Genomic DNA, 21,172 nt, shown 5'->3' with positions numbered 1-21,172 from the left:
ATTTTACTATTAAAGTTTTTCTTTTTTGCACTTTTCCTAATTTTTTCTCACTTTACTTTTCAGAATGAACCTAGTGATCGAGAAGATGGCCTTACCAAAGGACATCATGTGACAGACTCTGAGAATGATGAGCCCTTAAATCTTAATGCTAGTGACTCTGAAAGTGAGGAGCTTCACAGGCAAAAGGACAGCGACTCTGAATCTGAGGAACGTGCACAACCTCCTGCAAGTGATTCTGAAAATGAGGATGTCAATCAGCATGGGAGCGACTCTGAGAGTGAGGAGACCAGGAAATTTCCTGGTAGTGACTCTGAAAATGAGGAGCTTCTTAATGGGCATGCAAGTGACTCAGAAAACGAAGATGCTGGAAAGCATCCTGCCAGTGATTCTGAGATTGAGGAGCTCCAGAAGAGTCCTGCTAGTGACTCTGAAACAGAAGATGCTCTAAAACCTCAAATCAGTGACTCTGAGAGTGAGGAACCCCCAAAGCACCAAGCCAGTGACTCTGAAAATGAGGAACCTCCCAAACCTCGAATGAGTGATTCTGAAAGTGAGGAGATTCCTAAACCTCAGGTCAGTGACTCGGAAAGTGAGGAACCCCCAAGGCACCAGGCCAGTGACTCTGAAAATGAGGAGCTTCCCAAACCTCGTATCAGTGACTCAGAAAGTGAGGACCCTCCAAGGCATCAGGCCAGTGACTCAGAAAATGAAGAGCTTCCCAAACCCCGAATCAGTGATTCGGAAAGTGAGGACCCCCCAAGGAACCAGGCCAGTGATTCTGAAAATGAAGAGTTACCCAAACCCCGAGTCAGTGACTCTGAAAGTGAGGGACCTCAGAAGGGACCTGCCAGTGACTCAGAAACTGAGGATGCGTCCAGACACAAACAGAAGCCAGAGTCAGATGATGACAGCGACAGGGAGAATAAGGGAGAGGATACAGAAATGCAGAATGACTCTGTCCATTCAGACAGCCATATGGACAGAAAAAAGTTTCACAGTTCTGATAGTGAGGAGGAAGAACTCAAAAGGCAAAAAATGGACAGTGATGAAGATGAAAAAGAGGGTGAGGAGGAGAAAGTAGCGAAGAGAAAAGCCGCTGTGCTTTCTGATAGTGAAGATGAAGAGAAAGCATGTAAGGAATTACTTTGGGCTGTTTATCACTGGCTTTACTCAATTGTCTAAGCTTGTAACTGTGGGACATTGTATCCTCTTGGTATGTCAGACCTGTATTCTGTTACTCAGCTTAATATTCTAAAATATCACTAGGATACTCATTTCCCCTGGTTATCATAGTCTAAGCTTAATAGTAAGTTTCCTTTGAGCTCTGTTAGCGCGCATTAATCTCTGAATGCCTTAGAGTGATAAGTTAAACCACATGTCAATGGGAATATAAAATTCTCAGTTTTGTTTTTTAAACTGGAAGAGGTAATGTTTCAAAGAAATATGTTTACATGAAAAGCCCTAACTGTATTCCAAGTTAGCCATGGGTCTCTTTGACACATAGTTCACTAGATCCCATCCAAACAGTAACTGAGCTCCCATAGGTACGTCTCTTCATTTGTTAAACATTGTTGAATATTCAGATACAGGGAGGCTTTGAGGGGTTTCTATATAGAAACACCATCTCCGCAGAGTGTTTCAGTCACTGCTACCTAAGACTCCATTTTCACCGATAATAAGTTTTACTTGTTGACTTTTTTATGAAACTTACCTTTTTTGGAAAATACGTATTTCATTATAACCTGACAGTTCTTTTAGGAGAAGGAAAAAAAGTCCCAGACATGCTGTCAATTTGTTAAGTAAGATGAGAAATTTCAAACTGACCAGCAATGATAGAAGAACATGGAGAATATTCCTAGAAGGAAATATGTAGTCCTTTTTAGTTCACTTACTACTAGGCAACATAGAAAGAATGCCAATTTTGCCCGTCAATCTAGTTGTGTTTTTTGAGACAGAATCTCACTCTGTCGCCCAGGCTGGAGTGCACTGGTGTGACCTCAGCTCACTGCAACCTCTGCCTCCCAGGTTTAAGCCATGCTCCTGCCTCAGTCTCCTGAGAAGCTGAGACTACAGGTGTGCGCCACCATGCCCAGCTAATTTTTTGTATTTTTAGTAGAGATGTGGTTTTACCATATTGGTCAGGCTGGTCTTGAACTACTGACCTCGTGATCTACCCACCTCAGCCTCCCAAAGTGCTGGGATTATAGGCATGAGCCACCATGCCCGGCCACAATCTAGTTTTAATTTTCTCAATTCCCCCAAAGGAAAGGTAGCTGTTGACACCCACTTTTATATTGATGATATCTTTCTTCATCTTTTGGCCACTTTTTCTCAAGCAAATTAACATGTAATTTGTAAGATGACTCTGAAAGAGCCATTTAGTTATTTTACAAATTCCAAACCATGTGTCAGGAAGCCCTTTGATTTAAGCCCTTTGATTTTTGATTTTTTTTTTTTTTTTGGCAGCATACTGCCATGTTAAAGCACCTGTTATGCTTAGTAATGCAATGACCGTGGTAAAATAAAATTAATGATTATTTTCTTTTTCATCAGCAGCAAAGAAGAGTCGTGTTGTCTCTGATGCAGATGACTCTGACAGTGATGCTGTATCAGACAAGTCAGGCAAAAGAGAGAAGACCGTAGCATCTGACAGTGAGGAAGAAGCGGGAAAAGAATTGTCTGATAAGAAAAATGAGGAGAAGGATCTGTTTGGGAGTGACAGTGAGTCAGGCAATGAAGAAGAGTAAGTGGCAGTATGATGTGAATTTTCAGGGGTTCTTAATTAGGCAGTAGAGAAGGGTTTGTGTAAGAATATATGTCCTGCCCAATTGCATGACTTTGGGGATTTAGTGTTTTAGTTCCTGAACTGAACACACTACAACCTGGATGAATATCAGAATTCACCTCAGAATTAGCATGTTAAATGAAAGAAAGCAAAGAGGACATTAGGATTCCATTTACATGAAGTTCTGTAGGCAAAATTTGTCTGTGGTGTTGGAGGTCAAGGTGGCAGTTGTCTCAAGGATGTCGATATTAGGGGACCAACTAGAAGGGGCCATGAGAGAACTTTCTGTGGAGATGGTTACATGAGTGTATAGGGTGCCGGTACTTGAATGTATACATTTGTTAAAAACTCATTGAACTGGAGACTGAAGATGTGCACATTTTACTGTATGTAAATTAAATCCTGTTTCTTAAAAATGGTTCCCATGCAAATGAGAAGAAAGCAAATGAATGTTTTTATATTTGTCTACTTTCCAGAAATCTTATTGCAGACATATTTGGTGAATCTGGTGATGAAGAGGAAGAAGAATTTACAGTAAGTATAAGATGGAAATAAATCCTCCTTCACCATGCTTTTTTTTTTTTATGGCGGTGATGCCATTATAGATGATTCTAATAAGTATAATGTAGTTCAGAGAAAAATCTAGAACAGGGATTCAGGAAGTAAAATAAAAGGGTATAAACAAAAGCATAAAAGGAAGCTAATGGGCAAAATTGAATTAAGGGGGAAGGGACATGTTGAGACAAAGAAAGGCACTTTGTAATGCTAAAGGGCAAGATTCACAAAGTTAGGGAACTTCCCATTTTCATGATGGTGTTCTGAGTGATTTGGACTAACCTTTCTGTCAAGCACAACTAGAAAAGCTAGACAAAATATATAGAAATCTGCTCATTGTCTAGGAACAAAGTAGCAAAGAATTATTAAGTCAAAAGAAACCTAAAGTGTAACTCAGTGTTTAGAAGTGCTTTTTCTGTGGGGATGTTTGCGTGTTGGGCTGAGGGGCTACTCATATTTTTGACAGCCTCAAGGCCTGGGGACAAAATTTGGAGTTTGGTGCCTACTGAGGTTAGGGGGCTCTGTAAACACCATACCCTGGACTGAGACTTGAGAGAGCAGCACCGTAGGATTCAAGAGGAACTAGAGGTAAAAAATTTTTCTCAGGTTTTAGGCCATCTTTGAATCTTCTAGCAGACTAGAGAACCTCAGTCTAAGAAATAAGATTAAGTTTTAACTTAAGTTTTTCATATATACAGTATGATACACAAAGATAACATTAAAGGGAAACAGTGGTAATGACAGACAATAGAAATCGACTTAGGGCTCTAGATATAGGAATTTTAGATATCACCTTAAATATGTTCAGGGAGATGAGAGACAAGATTAAAAATGTTATCAAAAGGAGAAGGCAAATTTGGAAAAGAACTAAGTAGAAATTTTAGAACTATAAAAATACAGTAACTGAAATTAAAAATTTGGTGGACAGGTAGGGTCAAGTAGCTGGTAGCCCCAGTTACTTGGGAGGCTGAGGCGTGAGGGTAGCCGGAGCCCAGAAGTTCAAAACCAGCCAGGGCAGAATACTGAAGCCCTATTTGAAAAGAAAAACAGGGGAAAAAAACCCCAGAAAGCATAGTGGATGAGCTTAACAACAGATTAGACACACTTGAAAAGAGAATTAGTGAACTGGAAGATACCTTAGAGGGAGAGATCTAGAATGAAACTTTGAGATACACTCTTATAGAAGAAAGTGAAAGACATAGACTGTACATGAAAAGTTTTCACAACAAATCGGAGTAATAAAAGGAGAGGGAAAAATACGTATATAGCAGAAGCAGTATTTTTAAAAGAAACAATACCTAAACCATAGATTCTAGAAGTCCTACACATTGCAAGGAAGATAAAAAGGAATATACACATAAATACATCATAAAACTGCAGGAAACCAAAGAAAATAGGCAAGTTTAAAAGCAGCCACTGGGGGGAAAAATAAGTTCAGAAAAGCAACAATTAGACTCTAACAGCTGACTTCTCAACAGAAACAACACAATGTACTAACTGCAAACCTAGAATTTTGTTACATTTAGCAAAAATACCTTCCAGGAATGAAGATGAAATAAGGAGGGAGTTAATTAACAGTGTACCAGCTGAAGGAAATACAGAAGGAAAGAAATTCAAGAAAGAATGATCTTGAAAAGAAAGATGGAAGGTTAGAGATGCAGGAGTGAGAAAAGAGCAACAAAAGTATGTGTATAAGTCTAAATGAGTATTGACTATGCAAAACAAAATAGTTAATGTGGACTACGTATACAGTTAAAGCATGACAGCAATAAATTGGGAGCATACATGGAATTGAAGTGCTCACAGGCCTTTGCAAGTGGATACGAATGTACATTAGTAAACTGATAAGTTAGGGTACATGTTGTAGTCTTTCAAGTGACCACTAAAAAGACTAAAATGGAATGACTAATTTCTAAACTAACAGGGAAAAGTGGAACAGCTAAAGCTAATCAGTTGAAAATGAGCAGGAAAAGAGAAAAAGAACTGTAGGACAAGGGACAGTTAGAAAGTAGTATGGTAAAATAGCAGATTTAAATTTTGATAACATCAGAAATTAAATTAAATGTAAATATACTAAATGTTCCAGTTAAAGGACAACGATGGCCAGCCAGGATGTTAAAAACCAGCTGTATACTGATTTCAAGAGATTTGTGTGAAACAGAAGGTAAAGCTGAAAATAAAGGTGTAGGAAAAGGGACGTCATGTAAACATGGACCAAACGGAGACTGGTGTGATGTCTGTATTTTAAAAGAGGGAGGTAGATGTTAACGCAAAAAGAAAAAAAAATTTACTTGAGATAAAGAGGTCACTTTATATTGATAAAAGATTTAAAAATTGTACTGAACAACATGACTTTAAATGTCTACCTAAATCTGCATACACAACATAAAAAACGAAAGTTGATAGAACCAAAAAAAGAAATGGGCAAGTCCATAATCTAAGGGAAATGTAACTGGCAGAAGAAGCAGACTGAAAAAAACGGGGAAGAGTCTCTGCATAATCCAGATATAATCCCCTTGCAGTTATGAAAGTTAAAAATACTTTTCATTTTCTTAATAGAGTCTTTAAAAACAATTTTTTTTTTTTTTTTTTTTAGAATATCTTAAATTCATTCCTTTAACATGGAGTCTTCTGATGAACAAAAGTGCTTAATTTTAACATAGGATCAGATTTACCAATCTTTTTCTTTATGGTGAAAACTGAATTCTGCCTAGGAATTTTTGCCTGTCTCCGAGATCATGATGATACTCTCTCAAGTTATCTTCCAGCAGCTTGATTATTTAATTGTATAATTCACCTAGAAATCGTTTCGTATGTGGCATAGGTAAAAGTCAAGACTTTTTTTCTTATTTGGAATAGGCAGTCAACCCAGCACCATTTATTGAAAAGATCATCCTTTCCTACTATTCTGTAGTGCCAGCTTTGTCATATATCAAGTGTCTGTATATATTTTTTCAATCTGTTTCCACTCGGAAACTTGAAGCCTTGTTAAATGGTTCTTGGGTCGAAAAAGAAATCAATACTTACTCTTAACTAATGGAATAGAAGGTGAGGGAGATGAATTTAGAATCTCATTCAGGACAATAGTGAAATAAGAAAGTAAACCTAAGGAAAATATAAAGGAAGAATTCATTCAACAAATGTTTTAAGACTGTTTAGACACTGCCTTCATGGAGCTCATACTTAGTTAAGCACCATATTGCAAGAACAAGGTATACTTACGTATTTTGGAGACTTAACATCAACTTGGTTATAGTTTCAGTTCAGTGAGAAAATGTACTAGGTGAACCATTGGGAAGGCCTCTAAGTGTAACACAAAAGTTAGACGCTATAAAGAAAAGACTGGCCATTTCATTTACATAAAAATGAAAAATTGTTCCTGGCAAATATTAGCATAAACAAAACCAAGCTGTACAAATGTGGGGTTTGTACAGTTCCTGTCTCTTGTAGAGGGAATTTTCAAAGAGATTTTACATACTGTTATCTCTAATTTTCAAAGAGATTTTACATACTGTTAAGAAAAAGATGAACAGTCTAGCAAGAAATGGGCATAGGATATTGAGAGTTCACAGGGCAAGAATGACAAATGGCTTTGTAAACATGAACAAATGCTGAACGTTACACCCTTGGTAGGAAAATGCAAATAAAGCTACCCTGAGGTTTGTTTTTCAGTCCAGAGATTAGTGGATATCAACATTTGATAACCTGCTGTGGTTGGTGAGAATGTAGGGAAACGGGAGTCCTCATACTTGCTGGAGAGATACTTGGTATGACCTTTATGGAAGATGGTTTGGCAAGTATTTCACAGAATTTCGAATGCATAAAACTAAATGTCACTAGGCAAATAAGTAAACAAATTCTGGTTACAGCCATGTGGTGAAGTAGTCTAAAGCCTTAAAAAGAATGACAGTACTTAATACTGACACGGATTGGCCTCTAGATTCTTTTGTTAAATTTGGAATGTGCAGAGCATTATCTTGTACCCACTCTGAATATTCTGCTTCCGGTTGTATAATAAGAGACGGTATGAAGTATATGTGTGTAGAAGTGCTTATATGTAGACTATCTCTGGAAGAAAACACAGGAAATCTGGTAACACTAATGGCTGGAGAAGGGACCCTTTGTTATGTACCTTTTGCTATCTGTTGAATTTTTGTTCTTTGTGAATGTATTATTTAAAATGGAAAATATTAAGAACACTTAAGCAGAAGAAAATCTGTAAGGAGCCTGTGATAATTTTGCCTTTAGGGTTTTAACCAAGAAGATCTGGAAGAAGAAAAAAGTGAAACACAGGTAAAAGAAGCAGAAGATTCAGATTCTGATGATAACATAAAGAGAGGAAAACAGTAAGTTTGTTTTTAAGGAATTTGTTTGAGAGAAGTTAAAAAAATCAAGGTAGAAACTATTAAACTTTCTTTTGTTTTTTATTTTGTTTCCTGATTAAGTTTAGGCATAGACCTATTCCTGTTTTTCTCCATTTTACTTCTCCATTTACGGTGTTGTCAGTGAATTACCTGCTGTTATTTGTCTTTCATTTACCCTGGGCTCAGATGCCTTACTTTGTGGAGTTGAATTTATATGGCACCAGACTTAATTTATGGCTCACCAAATAAACTCTTATGAAAAATAACCTAATTTTTAAAATACCTTTTTGAGAGAAAAGCTGATTTTATGGGGCAGGGGAAGTAAATCTAACCTCTTAACTACAGAATATTACTTGATCAGATTTCACTCGTTTTTGTTGAGCTAGCTGGAATCTATGTTCAGAAAAATATGTTATCTTAAAAGATGTCATAGAATAATAGAATGGTTAGTTACTGTTTCTGGTTGTAAAGATGCTTTTAAAAAATAGTTTCATTTTCAACTCCTGGTGGCATCCAGTAATTAAGCTGAATGAGTTTGGCAGTACTTTTGGAAATTGAATTGATATGATAGTGGCAGAGAATAACCTAACTCCCTCTTTTTTAAGTGTAATGATTCTGATGAAAGCCATAAAGGTTTGAGGCTGTTAGCAAGCCTTTAGATTTTCATGTGTACCTCTCATTATGTTTTGAGAGTTATACTTATCACTGAAAAGTGCCGGCTTATTTTTTATTTTTTCTACTTGTGCTATATAAGACAACAGCATTCAAATAATTGAACACCTTCCTAGTCCAAAAAAAAGGCAGTCCCACTAAAGCTGAGTGAGTCCCCTGAATTGGAACTTAAAATGTTCTGTCTCAAACTGATAGATGCAAATATGAATATAGTGCATGAAAGGTTCAGGGCTATTAGTGATTTATATGTATACATATAACATGGTAATACGGGAATTGAATATAAAGTGTAAGATCAACTGTTCTTTTAATAGCAAATTATAAGTACAGTCATGCGTCGCTTAACAGGGTTATATTCTGAAAAATGTGTCATCAGGTGATTTTGTTGTTGTGTGAACATTGTAGTATTATACAAACCTAGATGGTATTGCCTACTACTCACCTAGGCTATATGGTAGAGCCTGTTGCTCCTAGGGCACAAACCTGCACAGCATGTTTCAGTACCAAATGCTGTAGGCAGTGGCAACACAATGGTATTTGTGTATCTGAACATAGAAAAGGTACAGTTGAAATACAGTGTAGCTGAGTGTGATGGCTCATGCTTGTAATCTCAACATTTTGGGAGGCTGAGGCAGGAGGATCACTTGAGGCCAGGAGTTCAAGACAAGCCTGGGTGGCATATAGACAGGCCCAGTTTCTATAAAACATTTTAAAAATCAGCCAGGCGTGGTGGTATGGGCCTATAGTCTCAACTATTCAGGAGGCTAAGGTAGGAGGATGAGCCCAGAAATTTGAGGCTATTATAGGGAACTATGATTGTGCCGCTGTCCTCCAGCCTGGGTGACAAAGCAACACTCCAACTCTTTAAAAGTGTGTGTGTGTGTGTGTGTGTGTGTGTGTGTGTGTGTGTGTGTGTGTGTACACATACATGATAAAATACGATCTACCTGTTTAGGGTACTTGCCGTGAATGAAAGCAGGACTGGAATTTGGTTTGAGTGAGTGGTGAGTGAATGTGAAGGCCTGGGACATTACTGTGCACTACTATAGGCTTTATAAACACTGTACACTTAGGCTACACTAAATTTATAAAAAATATTTTTTTTCTTCAATAAAAAGTTAACCTTAGCTTACTGGATGGCCACCGTCGTATTCGCAGTTCGTCACTGACCGAAACATCGTTATGCGGCGCATGACTGTACTTGCACTTTTAAAAGAAGGTAGCACTTCATTGAGTTAGAATTAAGAAATTTGGTGTTCTTAATTGTGGTAAAAGTAAATGTGTATTTAAAAGACAACTTGGATTTTACTTGCTTTTGTTTACTGCTTTAGTATGGACTTTCTGTCAGATTTTGAGATGATGTTGCAGCGAAAAAAGAGCATGAGTGGCAAGCGCAGACGGAACCGTGATGGTGGCACCTTTATTAGTGACGCAGACGACGTTGTGAGTGCCATGATCGTCAAGATGAACGAAGCTGCTGAGGTGAGTTGGGTCGCTTCAGGGTTCACCGTTTTTTCCTTCCACTGAGTTTACTGGATGCCCTTTTTTTTGACACTTAACCCTTAAACTACAGTTAAGATGCTTTGCTTTTTGTAATAAAGCTTTTAGTGTTCTAAATTTTAATCATGGAAATATTTTACTTTTTTAGTCAAGTGTTTAGAAAAAATGAGAAGGTTAAGTATTCAGTAAAATGAGACATTTTAGGTGAATGGGTTTGTAGTTTCATTGGAAATGGTTTTGTTCTCGTTTGGCTAGTTCACCACAAAGTTTTGTTTCTTCATATATAAAAGGTGTTATAATTGGTGTGTCATTTTCTTGCTCCTGACCAAGACACAGCTTCCTTCATTGCATTTTATAAATCTGCTCAAATTATAAAAATTGGCCCAGTGGTATGTTTAAAAAATAAGTTCAGATCTTTTGGAAACACTTGGTGAGAATTCAGCAGTGGATTCAATGATCTGTGTCTAGCATTTCTTTCCAAACAATTCAAGAATGGAGGGAAAGTAGCTTAAAGAAGACTAGCTGTGTGTGTTTAATTGTTGAAATGTATGCAGCAGGTATATTATTAGAATTTGAAATTTTCCATAATTAAAAAAATAGAAAAAACTGCCCAAGTAAATACTGAAACTCTTCTTTGATATAATGTATTCCAATATCATATAACCTCATACCTGAAGAATTGTTGCTATAAAATAAAGCAAAATGTCCCATTTAAAATTTATGCTTTTAATGAACTCTGAATACTTGATAATTATGCTGATATTCTAAATTAAAATTGTTTCTCTCAATTTGTAGTTGTTAAAGGCAATTATTCTGATAGTTTTGTGGGTTTGACTGACGTAGATACAGAGCTTGATGCTCTGCAAAAGATCCATTCTAACGTTATTCTTTCTTGTAGGAAAAATTATTTCTTTGAAAAACTATAATTTTAAGGTTCAGAATTACAGCGAATTCAATATTAATAATGAGTACTGCTTTTAAAAAAATCTTAATTTTTTTCTGAATAGGAAGACAGACAGTTGAACAATCAAAAAAAGCCGGCACTGAAAAAATTAACTTTATTGCCTACTGTAGTTATGCACCTTAAGAAGTAAGTATTTTGTTTTCTTTAAAACGTCTTTTCCCTTTTAAGGGAATGATAATTCAAATGATGTACTGGTGGTCTAGGAGTATTAAATAATGTTAGCCTTCTGTCAGTTCACAGAAAGATAATGTTTAAAATTTCCTAAATTATACTTCTTCATAAGTTTTTTATTAAACCTTGAATTCTGGTACAAACAGAACAAATAAAAAATTGATACTAATGAAAGAAAAACTTGGAAACTACTAATTTTTTGTTTTTTTCTTTTCTTTTCTGGTAGAGACAGGATCTTGCTATGTTACCCAGGCTTGTCTTGAACTCCTGGGCTTAAGTAGTCTTCCTACCTCAGCCTCCCAAAGTGCTGGAATTACAGACCTGAGCCACTGCACCTGGTGACTCATTTTGTTCTTTATAGACAGTTTTTGGTCTGGTAAAATTGCATCTGTTTTGTCCATGTGATGGAAAATAGTAAATCTTGGAAGACCCTATCTGAAGGCTGCATTGTACAAGGCTTATACAACTCTAATATGTCACAATTATTGATCCTTCTGAAGTAATAATGCCCTTTTTTAGTAGATCCTTGTTTCCAATTTTTTCATTGATTTGCTTTTTTTTTTTTTTAATTAGAGATGAAATCTCACTATGTTGCCCAGGGTAGTCTCGAACTCCTGGGCTCGGGCTGTCTTCCCTTCTCAGCATCCCAAAGTGCTGGAATGGGATTACAGGTGTGAGCCACTATGCCAGGCCCTGATTTGCTCATATTTCTAAGCAGCCTTGCTTTCCCTTTGAACCAAGCCATGGCCTACTTTTGGTGACTGAGGAAATGTATTGGTGAGCCATCAGTGAGCCATCACCAGTGTGGCCTAGAACATCTGTAACTAGAAAATGGCTCCCTCTGTTCTAACAGGGAAAACTGTCTGTAGCAGGTTTTATGTATCATGTTTTCTGTTAGCATAACTGATTCTAGTACATAAAATGGAATTTAAGTATTCTTTATTTAGGTGGTTTTTTTGTGTGTCTTACCAGGAGAGTGCTAGTCTCATTGGTGTGCTGCAGAGAATAGCAATTCTGGGTTTACCTTTAAAAATCACTATTCTGAGAGATTGAGCATTTTTCTTTTTTTTTTTTTAGTTGAAATGATTAGAGTTAATTGTTCTTACTGTCTGTACTATTTACATCAGCATTAATTTGTCTTTTGTAACTTGAGTTTGTTTTGTTTTTAGCAAATCATCTTTGTCAAGTATATGTGTTTGTGAAAATAAGAACTAAATGTCATCCTGCTTTTGAAACCAGAATGGTGTTCAGTAAATATAAAATTTATATGAGTAACTCTTTAAAACAGTTCTTAGAAACATTACTAAATATGTAAGAAAGTCAGAAGATACAGTAGAACCAAGGTTAACAAAATAAAAAAAAAAAAAATTATTGTTATTACTGCAGGCAGGACCTTAAAGAAACATTCATTGACAGTGGTGTGATGTCTGCTATCAAAGAATGGCTCTCACCTCTACCAGATAGGAGTTTGCCCGCACTCAAGATCCGGGAGGAGCTGCTAAAGATCCTGCAAGAGGTTAGAGGCAGATAATCTGACTGTTCTTTATTAATTATCTAATGTGATCCATATTGTCATAACTTCTGTAGTTTACAGTGTTTTTATATGTTCTCTCTGCTACAGTCTGCCTGAAGAGGGGTGGGAAAAAAGGAACATACCTGATAAAATGAGTGAAAAAGGGAATACCTTATAAAACTTCATTTAACTATAGTATTGAAGGGAAAAAATCCTAGAGCAGCTGTGATGTGTCTGAGATGAGTAGTACAGTAGTGGGCATATTTTGGGGAGACGTTTGAAGTAGAATGAACACCAAATTCAGAGTGAGGTGAACTTGCATTTGAATGTTGAGCTGGGCCACCTAAGGTAGTTGTGACACGTTGGGCAAGCTATTTTAACTTCTGAAGGAATTCCCAAGGAACCTCCTAGGCCAAGCACTGTGCCAGGTGCTTTATATATGTATTGGTTCATTTATTCCTCACAGTAAACTGAGAAGGTAGGTGTATTAGTTCCATTTTATAGATGAGGGAATTAAGATTCAGAGAAGTTAAATGACTTGTCATGGTCACATAGCTAGAAGGTGGCTATGCTTGGGTTCAGTCTTAGGTGTTGGATTCAGAGGCCTGTGCTGGCTCCTGTATTAAACCGCTAACGTCTGAGTATGCGTAGTTTTTACTTTCTCACACTGTTAGTTTTTTTTCTTTTTCTGAGATGAAGTCTCACTCTCACCCAGGCTGGAGTGCAGTGGTGTGATCTCAGCTTACTGCAACCTCTGCTGCCTGGGTTCAAGCAATTCTGCTGCCTCAGTTTCCCAAGTATCTGGGGTTATAGGTGCCTGCCACAATGCCTGGCTAATTTTTGTAGTTTTTAGTAGAGACAGGGTTTCACCGTCTTTTTCAGGCTGGTCTTGAACTTCTGACCTTGTGATTCACCCGCCTCAGCCTCCCAAAGTGCTGAGATTACAGGCGTGAGCCACCGCGCCCGTCCACATTGTTAGGTTTAACTTCAACTCAGCTGTTGAAGTTGATGAGCTCTCAACGTTTTTGTTTTGTTTTTTTGTTTGTTTGGTTTTGAGGCATAGTTTCGATCCTGTTGCCCAGGCTTCAAGTGCAGTGGCATGTTCTCAACTCACTGCAACCTCTGCCTCTCGGGTTCAAGTGATTCTTCTGTCTCAGCCTCCCAGGTAGCGTTTATTACAGGCTTCCACCACCACACCTGGCTAATTTTTATATTTTTAGTAGAGACTGGGTTTCACTGTGCTGGCCGGTCTGGTCTTGAAGTCCTGACCCCAGGTGATCCACCCGCATTGGCCTCCTAAAGTGCTAGGATTACAGGCGTGAGCCACTGTACCCAGCCTGAACTCTGAACTTTTGATGTGGGCACAAAGTATCTTTGTGTTCTATGTCTGTAGATCCTGAAAATGGAATTTTTTATTTGTTCTATTGTGAATGAACCAGGTCTCTGGAATAAATTAGCAAGACTCCCGGCTTCTGAGTGATTAATATGTGTGTATGTGTTTGTGTTCCCCAGCTGCCTAGCGTGAGCCAGGAGACCCTGAAGCATAGTGGGATTGGACGAGCAGTGATGTATCTCTATAAACACCCCAAGGAATCAAGGTCCAACAAGGACATGGCAGGAAAATTAATCAGTATGTAAATTTTCCTTTTCGTTTGTTGTATTTATGTCTATAGATAAGAGAGAGACGTGTGTATATAAAAGCTATATTTTTACCGATATTTGTTTTAAATGAGTCAGTAAAGTGGAATAGAAATTTTTGAATAACTGCTTATAGTTACTAGCCTTTTTTCTTAGACTTAAAAGCTTCTTAGTATATTTAAGTATGCTATTCAGTATTAAAAATAGCAAGTAAAAAGTACGCATTTTCTAGTCATGCGTCAAGAGCATGGAGAGAGGAGTTAGATTGCAGGCCGTGGAGTTGATATTACCTGGGTTCAGATCATGAATCCACCACCTACCCTACTGCATTTCGTAGCTAGTGATTTGTGCTCTGTAAAATTGAGATAATTATGTGTTTTCTTTGGGTGACTTTAAAGATTAAATGAGAGGTTGTGTCTGCAGCATGGTGCCTAGCACATAGTAAGTACTCAAGAAACAGCCACTGTTGCTGTTGTTACTTGCATAGTGGTCTCTAAAACCTTTTTGCATGTTCTTATTTAATGATGCCAGAGAGCTCCAGAGAAGTCTAAACTGAAATTTATGTAATCAAGCACCATATTGTTTATAAAATTCTTCAATTTTAAGAGTGAAATCCATGTTTGTTTTTGTTACCTTCCTTAACTCCTCCTGTGCTCCACGTTGAAAGTAAGTTTTAGAACTTCAAGGCTAGATTGAAAAAGTAACTACTACTATTGAATACAATAATTATTTTTCCTTTGAATTGTTAAGTTTATCAGAAGCTTTTAAAGAAATGTAAATTTCTTGTATAAACCAGAGATAATACTGCCGTCTTTGATCTTGTTAGTAATCTGCAGTTTACTGCCTATTAAGTGATAAACATTTGGTACTTTTATGCAGTGGTTTGCAACTTTCTTTTTTTGCCCTAGACTGAAAAAAGCAGAATATCCCCGCTGGTATCCATAACATACTATGGCAGTGATTCTGAATCCAGAAGTGGGGTCAGTAGGGTGATTTTAAAAGATATGTAGACCCCCTGAGAATCCCTGCCTCCTCCTTTGTGGGACAACACCTATGGTCGGTCTATAAAGGTCCTTTCTTGTTTTTGTAGTGTATTAAATGTAGCAGTAAGCTACATTGTATCTCAGAACAAAGGCATCAGTTGGCTCCTGGACTTTGACTGACTGAACAGTGGCATGTACTTTCTTTCATGGTCATTGTAGCGGCTATATTAGACTTAATGAAGTACAAACTCTCCACCCACACTATTACACTGTAAATTTTAAAGATAGAGACGATTTTGTAAGGTAGTAAGGGAGCTTGTTTTTGGTTAGGGTAAGAAAGCAGAATTTCAAGACTTTTTATTTCCAGTACAGTAAATGTAGAAATTAGTCTACCTTTTAAAATAAATAAAAATTGTAAATAAATGTGTTTTATGAAATGTCAGTGCAGCCAATTTGTTGATTATCAAAGTGTGTCACGTGTTACTTTCTTTAAATCTCTGTGGTGATCTTTTACATTAAATTTTCTGAATCAACCAGAGTTAGTCATGATGCTGGTGGCATTATGCTCTGTTTATTCTATAAATTATTCTGAAATAATGGAGTCTTCAAGGAAAGAATATTCTAAATGTCTAGAATATCACATCACACTGGGGTACAATTATTTGAAAAAATGGTAGAGGAAATGCAATTTTATGGATGAAGTAATTGACGTTTTTTCTTAATACAGACGAGTGGTCTAGGCCTATATTTGGTCTTACCTCAAACTACAAAGGAATGACAAGAGAGGAAAGGGAGCAGAGAGATCTAGAACAGATGCCTCAGCGACGAAGAATGAACAGGTATGAGGGAACAGGTATGAGTAAGTGGAGTGTATGTTATTGTTGCAGTAACTCAGTTTTAAGTAAGGTCATCAGGAAAACTGCAAAATGATAGGATTTCCTTTCCTCTCAGCTTGATATGTCACCATAATTCATAATATCCTTCTAGTTTAGTTTAAATGTGATAGTGTGTAGTGAGTGTCCTCTCCTCCTAACCAGACCTTTTTGGGTCAGCTTGTTGGAACAGGGCCTCTCACGCTTCTGATTGCTTGTGTTGCTCGTGTTGTTCCAGCAACTTGCAGAAAACAACCTTCTGGGTCCCATTTCCAAGTTCCTAGGAGAGAAAAAATGTTACTGGTTTGGTTTGTATCAATATAGTGGATATACAGTTGCACCCATGAGGACAGGGTTATTAGTTACAAATGTGGCAGTACAGCTCACCCATAAGGAAACTTGGTATGCAAATGAACACTAAAATGAGTAGTACTTTTTAAAGATTAGCAGTTATTTTCCCTGATCCAACATAAGAGAGCTATTAATAGTTACGGTCTAAGTTTGCTATTTTAATTTGCCCTTTTTCTGAGTTACAAGGTTCTAATACTCCTGGTATCTCCTTTTTAACTTTTTTCCCAGCACTGGTGGTCAGACACCCAGAAGAGACCTGGAAAAGGTGCTGACAGGAGAGGAGAAGTAAGGTTTTAATGTTAATTTTTTTTCCTAGACCATATAGAGAATTTGTTTGCTGCTTTGTTTTGAAAGAAGTAGTAAATGAAATGAGGTTATGTTAACGTTTGCAGGGGTGACTTTCAGTTTAACAGTTACAGTCTACAAAGCATTGTAGACTGGTACTCTGGGGATGTAAAGAAAATTGCGAAAACAATTCATTATATAAAAATTTTGTTGCTGCCTGCTTAGTGCTAGACTCCTTGTTGTGCCCTGAGAATATAAAAGCAAATTAAAAATAGTGTATGCTCTCAAAAAGTGTAAGTCTTTACAAGGATGTTAGGCAAACGGAGCGCTTTGGTAAAGCCATAGGGTAAGTGTGCCAGGTGTGTTTTTGGAATGGCAGGTAGACGGACTGAAGGGGTTGGGCAGTAGTATGAGGCCTGAGGTGGTAGAAGATAAGGTTGGAAACAGTAGACTGGTGAAGGGCTTTGAATCAGGATAAGGACTTTTCACATGCCTTGTCATTCCACAGGAAGTTTTTGAGGCTGGATGTGAAGCCATTTGGCTTGATTTGATTTAGGATGCTGACGCCTAGCATCCCAAATCAAATCAAACATCGTGTAGGATGGGTTGGAGGGCAGTGGAACTGAGGCAGTGATACAGGTAAACAGAGGTGGTAGTAGGGGAGCAAAGGAGTGAGAAGACATTGCAGAGGCAAAGCTGTCATAGGTTGGTGACTTAGTGGGAGAGAAGATGGCTGGAGTTAAACCTCAGCCAGAATTTTAACCTAAGGGCTGAGACAGTGTTTATTACCTTTCACCAAAATGGAGGGAGAAGTAGATTTGAGGGCACAGGCAAGTTCTCTTTTGAGCATATTAAATATGAGATGCCTGTGAGATAGTCCTGTAAATATTATGAGTCTGGAACTTGGAATTTAAAGAGGTGTTTGAACTAGAGACCTAGATTTAATGGTTCTCTCCATAGAAAAGATTGTTCAGTCAAGAGAGTATAGAGCAAGAGATGAACTAAACACTTTTGACAGGAGGCATAGCCAGGCAGAGTAGCCAGTGAAGGTGAATGAGTGGCTATGGTCCTATGTGTTGGAGCAGAGCCTGGAGGGGAATGACGCTGAGCTGGAGGTGGCAGTGGCAAAAGCGTGGGCCAGTGGCAGGTGCTGCAGAGGGCTTTGTGCAGGTGAGTTGGTAGTCAGGCAGCATCTGGATTGCAAGAGGAGAGTAGGGGATGAGTTAGAAGAAGCAAGTTTGTTTAGGAAGGAAGAGTTAAAGGGAATTTTCTTGGCAAACCAGTTAATCTGTTCACATATATATGAAGGTTATAAACGTTTAATGTTAAAAATTGGGTAAGCTGTACAAGAGACTAGAAACAATTGAGAATTTTTTACCCTTCTCTCTGCATCCCCAACAGACACACATAGATCCACTCTTTACTAGTTACCTGAAGGCTGGATTGTTTGAATGCCCAGGCATCTATGGATAGGCTTTACTTTGGAAGGATAGTAATCTCTCACTGTAGTCTAGTATGGTTGCCCACAAATTTGCATAGAACTAAATACACACACATAAATGAGTGCAAATAAAACTGGGGAAATGTAGATAAGATCAGTGTGCTGTGTCAACATCAGTATCCTGGTTGTGATATTATACTGTAGATTTGCAAGTTGTTACTATTGGGAGAGACGTTGGATCTCTCTCTGTACCATTTCTTACAACTTCATTTGAATCTGTAATTATCTTCAAAAAATTTTTACAAAAACATGAAAAAATACTGTATGAGTTTTATATGGAAAAACTATTTTATGGGCATACTGAGAGTTTTGGGGGATCATTTACTCAGTTCTTCACAATTCCTTATCTCACAAATGAACTCGAGTGACTCTACTAGATAAGAGAAAAGGGGATTCCAAGTCGTGTTGCTGGGACTAGCCTTGGAAAGCAGAGGGGCATGAGCATCTCTGAAGCTGAGGAGAGGAGAAAGGATTCATGCAAATGCAGAGCAAGTTGGCTTTGGAAAAGAAGGGAGGGATGCATACCGGAGTATGTGTTTGATGACAGGCTAGCTGAGCGGCGGCGGGAGGGTTGATGGGGTGACCTTCAGTGGGGAGCAGAAGAGTTTTGAATACTGCCGCCGAATGAGTGGACCTCGAACAGGAGTGTGAAATGGCCTGTGTGCCCCACTATAGCTGGCTACATAAGCAGCATGCTTTTCCTCTTCCCTTTTTCAGGGCTCTTAGACCTGGAGATCCTGGATTCTGTGCCCGTGCAAGGGTTCCAATGCCCTCAAACAAGGACTATGTTGTCAGGCCCAAGTGGAATGTGGAAATGGAGTCATCCAGGGTAAGCAAGTGGAGGGTCAGCGAGGTGGATCTCACCTGCAGATTACTAGTTTACTCTTTACTTCATGTGTTAATAACCCTCGTAGCTCTTGAGGTTTGTCTGGCTCAGAGAGGACCGTTTTCTGGTCGCTTATCTTAGCCAAACCACAAATTGAACAATAGATAAAGGAAAAGTATTACCCAGGATTAAAGTTTTTTGCTGATGAACTTTTCTTCAGACTTGATGCAACAGTATCCTGTAGGTAACTTTCTTCTTACTAATCCTTTTGCTTCAAGTGAGCCTTGAAACCTAGAGTATTCTGCTACAGTGAATTTTTTAATGACCGTGAGAAACAGAGCTTACGTGCTTCAGCCGACCTACCTCTCCCTTTCTCTTCAACAGTTTAAGCAATTCTGTAGAAAATAATTAGGGTAGACACTTCCTCTGTCATCATTGTAAATACTGCTCAGTGGATCTTCAGTGTTTCTCAGTAATCTCTTTTTATTCTCCAATCAAACTACTCCGTCTAGCCTGGTATTCTTAAAAAGGGCCTAAGCCGATTGGAAAAGCATAAGAGGCGATTTGCAGAACAGAAACGACTCAGCAAAGTGCACCGTGCTGTCAAGTTCAGCATTGAAGGCAACAGGATGCCCCTATAGGCCTGGCCCTACCACAGTGTACACATGAGAGGTATCCCCAAGGAAGCATGAGCTGTGCATGGGCTTGAACTGTCAGCAGTCAGAGTGAAAAGTGTCTGTGTGTGCATTCTTTTTAGTTTCTGAAATAATGACCCTAACAGGCACCTTGAGATATTCAAGGCCTCTTGACTATTTAGAAATTGACATGGAAGTCCCTTCCTTTATCAGTATCCTGGAGACTAATAGATAATTACTTCCCTGATGTGCATTTGGGTCTTCCTGACCAGTACCCATTTTTATGAGAAAGGTTTTTGTTAGGACTCAGAATCATAGTGATATGTGTTACAGGCATATAACTGGTTAGTGGCTTCTTAGTAGGAGGTAGCTGGTTTTCCTGTTGTCAGTGGCTCAGCTACATGCATTTGAGGACCCATTGCCGAAAGCCTTGTACTAAATATTTGGAAGATGAATTTGATTAACACGTACTCACAGTGTGGTTAGAAATGAAAAAGACTTTGGAACATTCATAAGCCCAACTCACTGGTCGGCTGTGCTTTGAGATTAATGTGGCACCTTTGCTGTGGAGTACACGCAGTCTGTGTTGCCTGCCTTTTGTGCTTCTCAATGACCCCTGCTTTGGTCGCAGTTTCCACAGGCTCCATTCTTCTACCTGCCATTTCACGTTGACACACTTTCTTGTGTATTGAGAATAAATCAAGGGTAGAGAAGGACCAGCTGTGTGCCAAGAACTTCCTTCTCCTCCTCCTTTTTTCTTGCTCATGCCCATATCCATGTCCTTGACCACTTCGCCATGTCACTTGTACCCATTTCTCTTTTGCCCTTCTCTCCTTTTTCATTGTTTCTTCTCTCTTTTTAGCCCTCTTTCATATTTTTCTTAACATTTTTATTTTTGAGAATTGGGAACTACAGTCTGGCAAAGAAAATGTAATAAAAACCCAGTGGCCAATCTGCTTTGGAAGCATAGGTTGTGTTTTCAGGGCTGTGTGCCTGTGTGCTGATGTTGCTGGTTCTGGTTCCACCTCCCTGTACACCTAGAGCAGGGTGGGAAGAGTGACTAGCCTCTTGCTAGAGCATGAGGAGCAGGAGGCTCAGGGAGGGCTCCTGCATTCCCAACACTCCACACGCTGTTTTTTATTAAGGCCTCAGTCTTTCCTGTAGAGCGCTGTCAAAACAGTAAGTCATGCTTTTGGGGGCTGAGGATCCTTTGTTATATTCCTGCTTATTAATTCATAAACTTTCTGACACCGTTCCCATGTTCAGCAGTCTTGCATATTCACTCATGACTTGCTTCCACACTATAGACGCTAACGAGTTGTATTAGAAAAGGCATGTCCAGGAAGAAAAATGGAGTGAGTAAATGGCTTTCCAATGGAATACTTAATGTCTTAAATATCATTTTTGTTTTCAAAGTTATGTAAATAAATATAAAACACTATAGGCCGGGCGCGGTGGCTCAAGCCTGTAATCCCAGCACTTTGGGAGGCCGAGGCGGGTGGATCACGAGGTCAAGAGATCGAGACCATCCTGGTCAACATGGTGAAACCCCGTCTC

At 38.5% G+C, this 21,172-nt stretch overlaps 1 protein-coding gene across 10 annotated transcripts in view; it reads left to right on the top strand.

The window, feature by feature from the left end:
• The window catches only part of IWS1 (interacts with SUPT6H, CTD assembly factor 1), a 44,089-nt gene that overhangs the window by 18,122 nt on the left and 4,795 nt on the right, over nt 1–21,172 (top strand). For 6 of the 10 annotated variants that reach the window (XM_017548417.2, XM_017548420.1, XM_037745661.1 and 3 more), the window contains 11 exons: nt 64–1,132; nt 2,554–2,743; nt 3,262–3,319; nt 7,589–7,686; nt 9,708–9,858; nt 10,884–10,966; nt 12,398–12,527; nt 14,037–14,154; nt 15,873–15,984; nt 16,597–16,653; nt 18,872–18,983. In XM_017548417.2, coding sequence (XP_017403906.1) covers nt 64–1,132; nt 2,554–2,743; nt 3,262–3,319; nt 7,589–7,686; nt 9,708–9,858; nt 10,884–10,966; nt 12,398–12,527; nt 14,037–14,154; nt 15,873–15,984; nt 16,597–16,653; nt 18,872–18,983 — 2,178 coding nt within the window. Of the gene's footprint in view, nt 1–63; nt 1,133–2,553; nt 2,744–3,261; nt 3,320–7,588; nt 7,687–9,707; nt 9,859–10,883; nt 10,967–12,397; nt 12,528–14,036; nt 14,155–15,872; nt 15,999–16,596; nt 17,329–18,871; nt 18,984–19,492; nt 19,703–21,172 lie in introns of those variants that run through there. The other 4 variants (XM_037745660.1, XR_001830877.2, XM_017548418.2 and 1 more) reach the window with 4 other exon arrangements.

This window comes from Cebus imitator, unplaced genomic scaffold (assembly GCF_001604975.1).
Source record: "Cebus imitator isolate Cc_AM_T3 unplaced genomic scaffold, Cebus_imitator-1.0 Scaffold207, whole genome shotgun sequence".
In the NCBI taxonomy this organism is placed as follows: domain Eukaryota; kingdom Metazoa; phylum Chordata; class Mammalia; order Primates; family Cebidae; genus Cebus; species Cebus imitator.
This window is presented reverse-complemented; position numbering and strand designations above follow the sequence as displayed.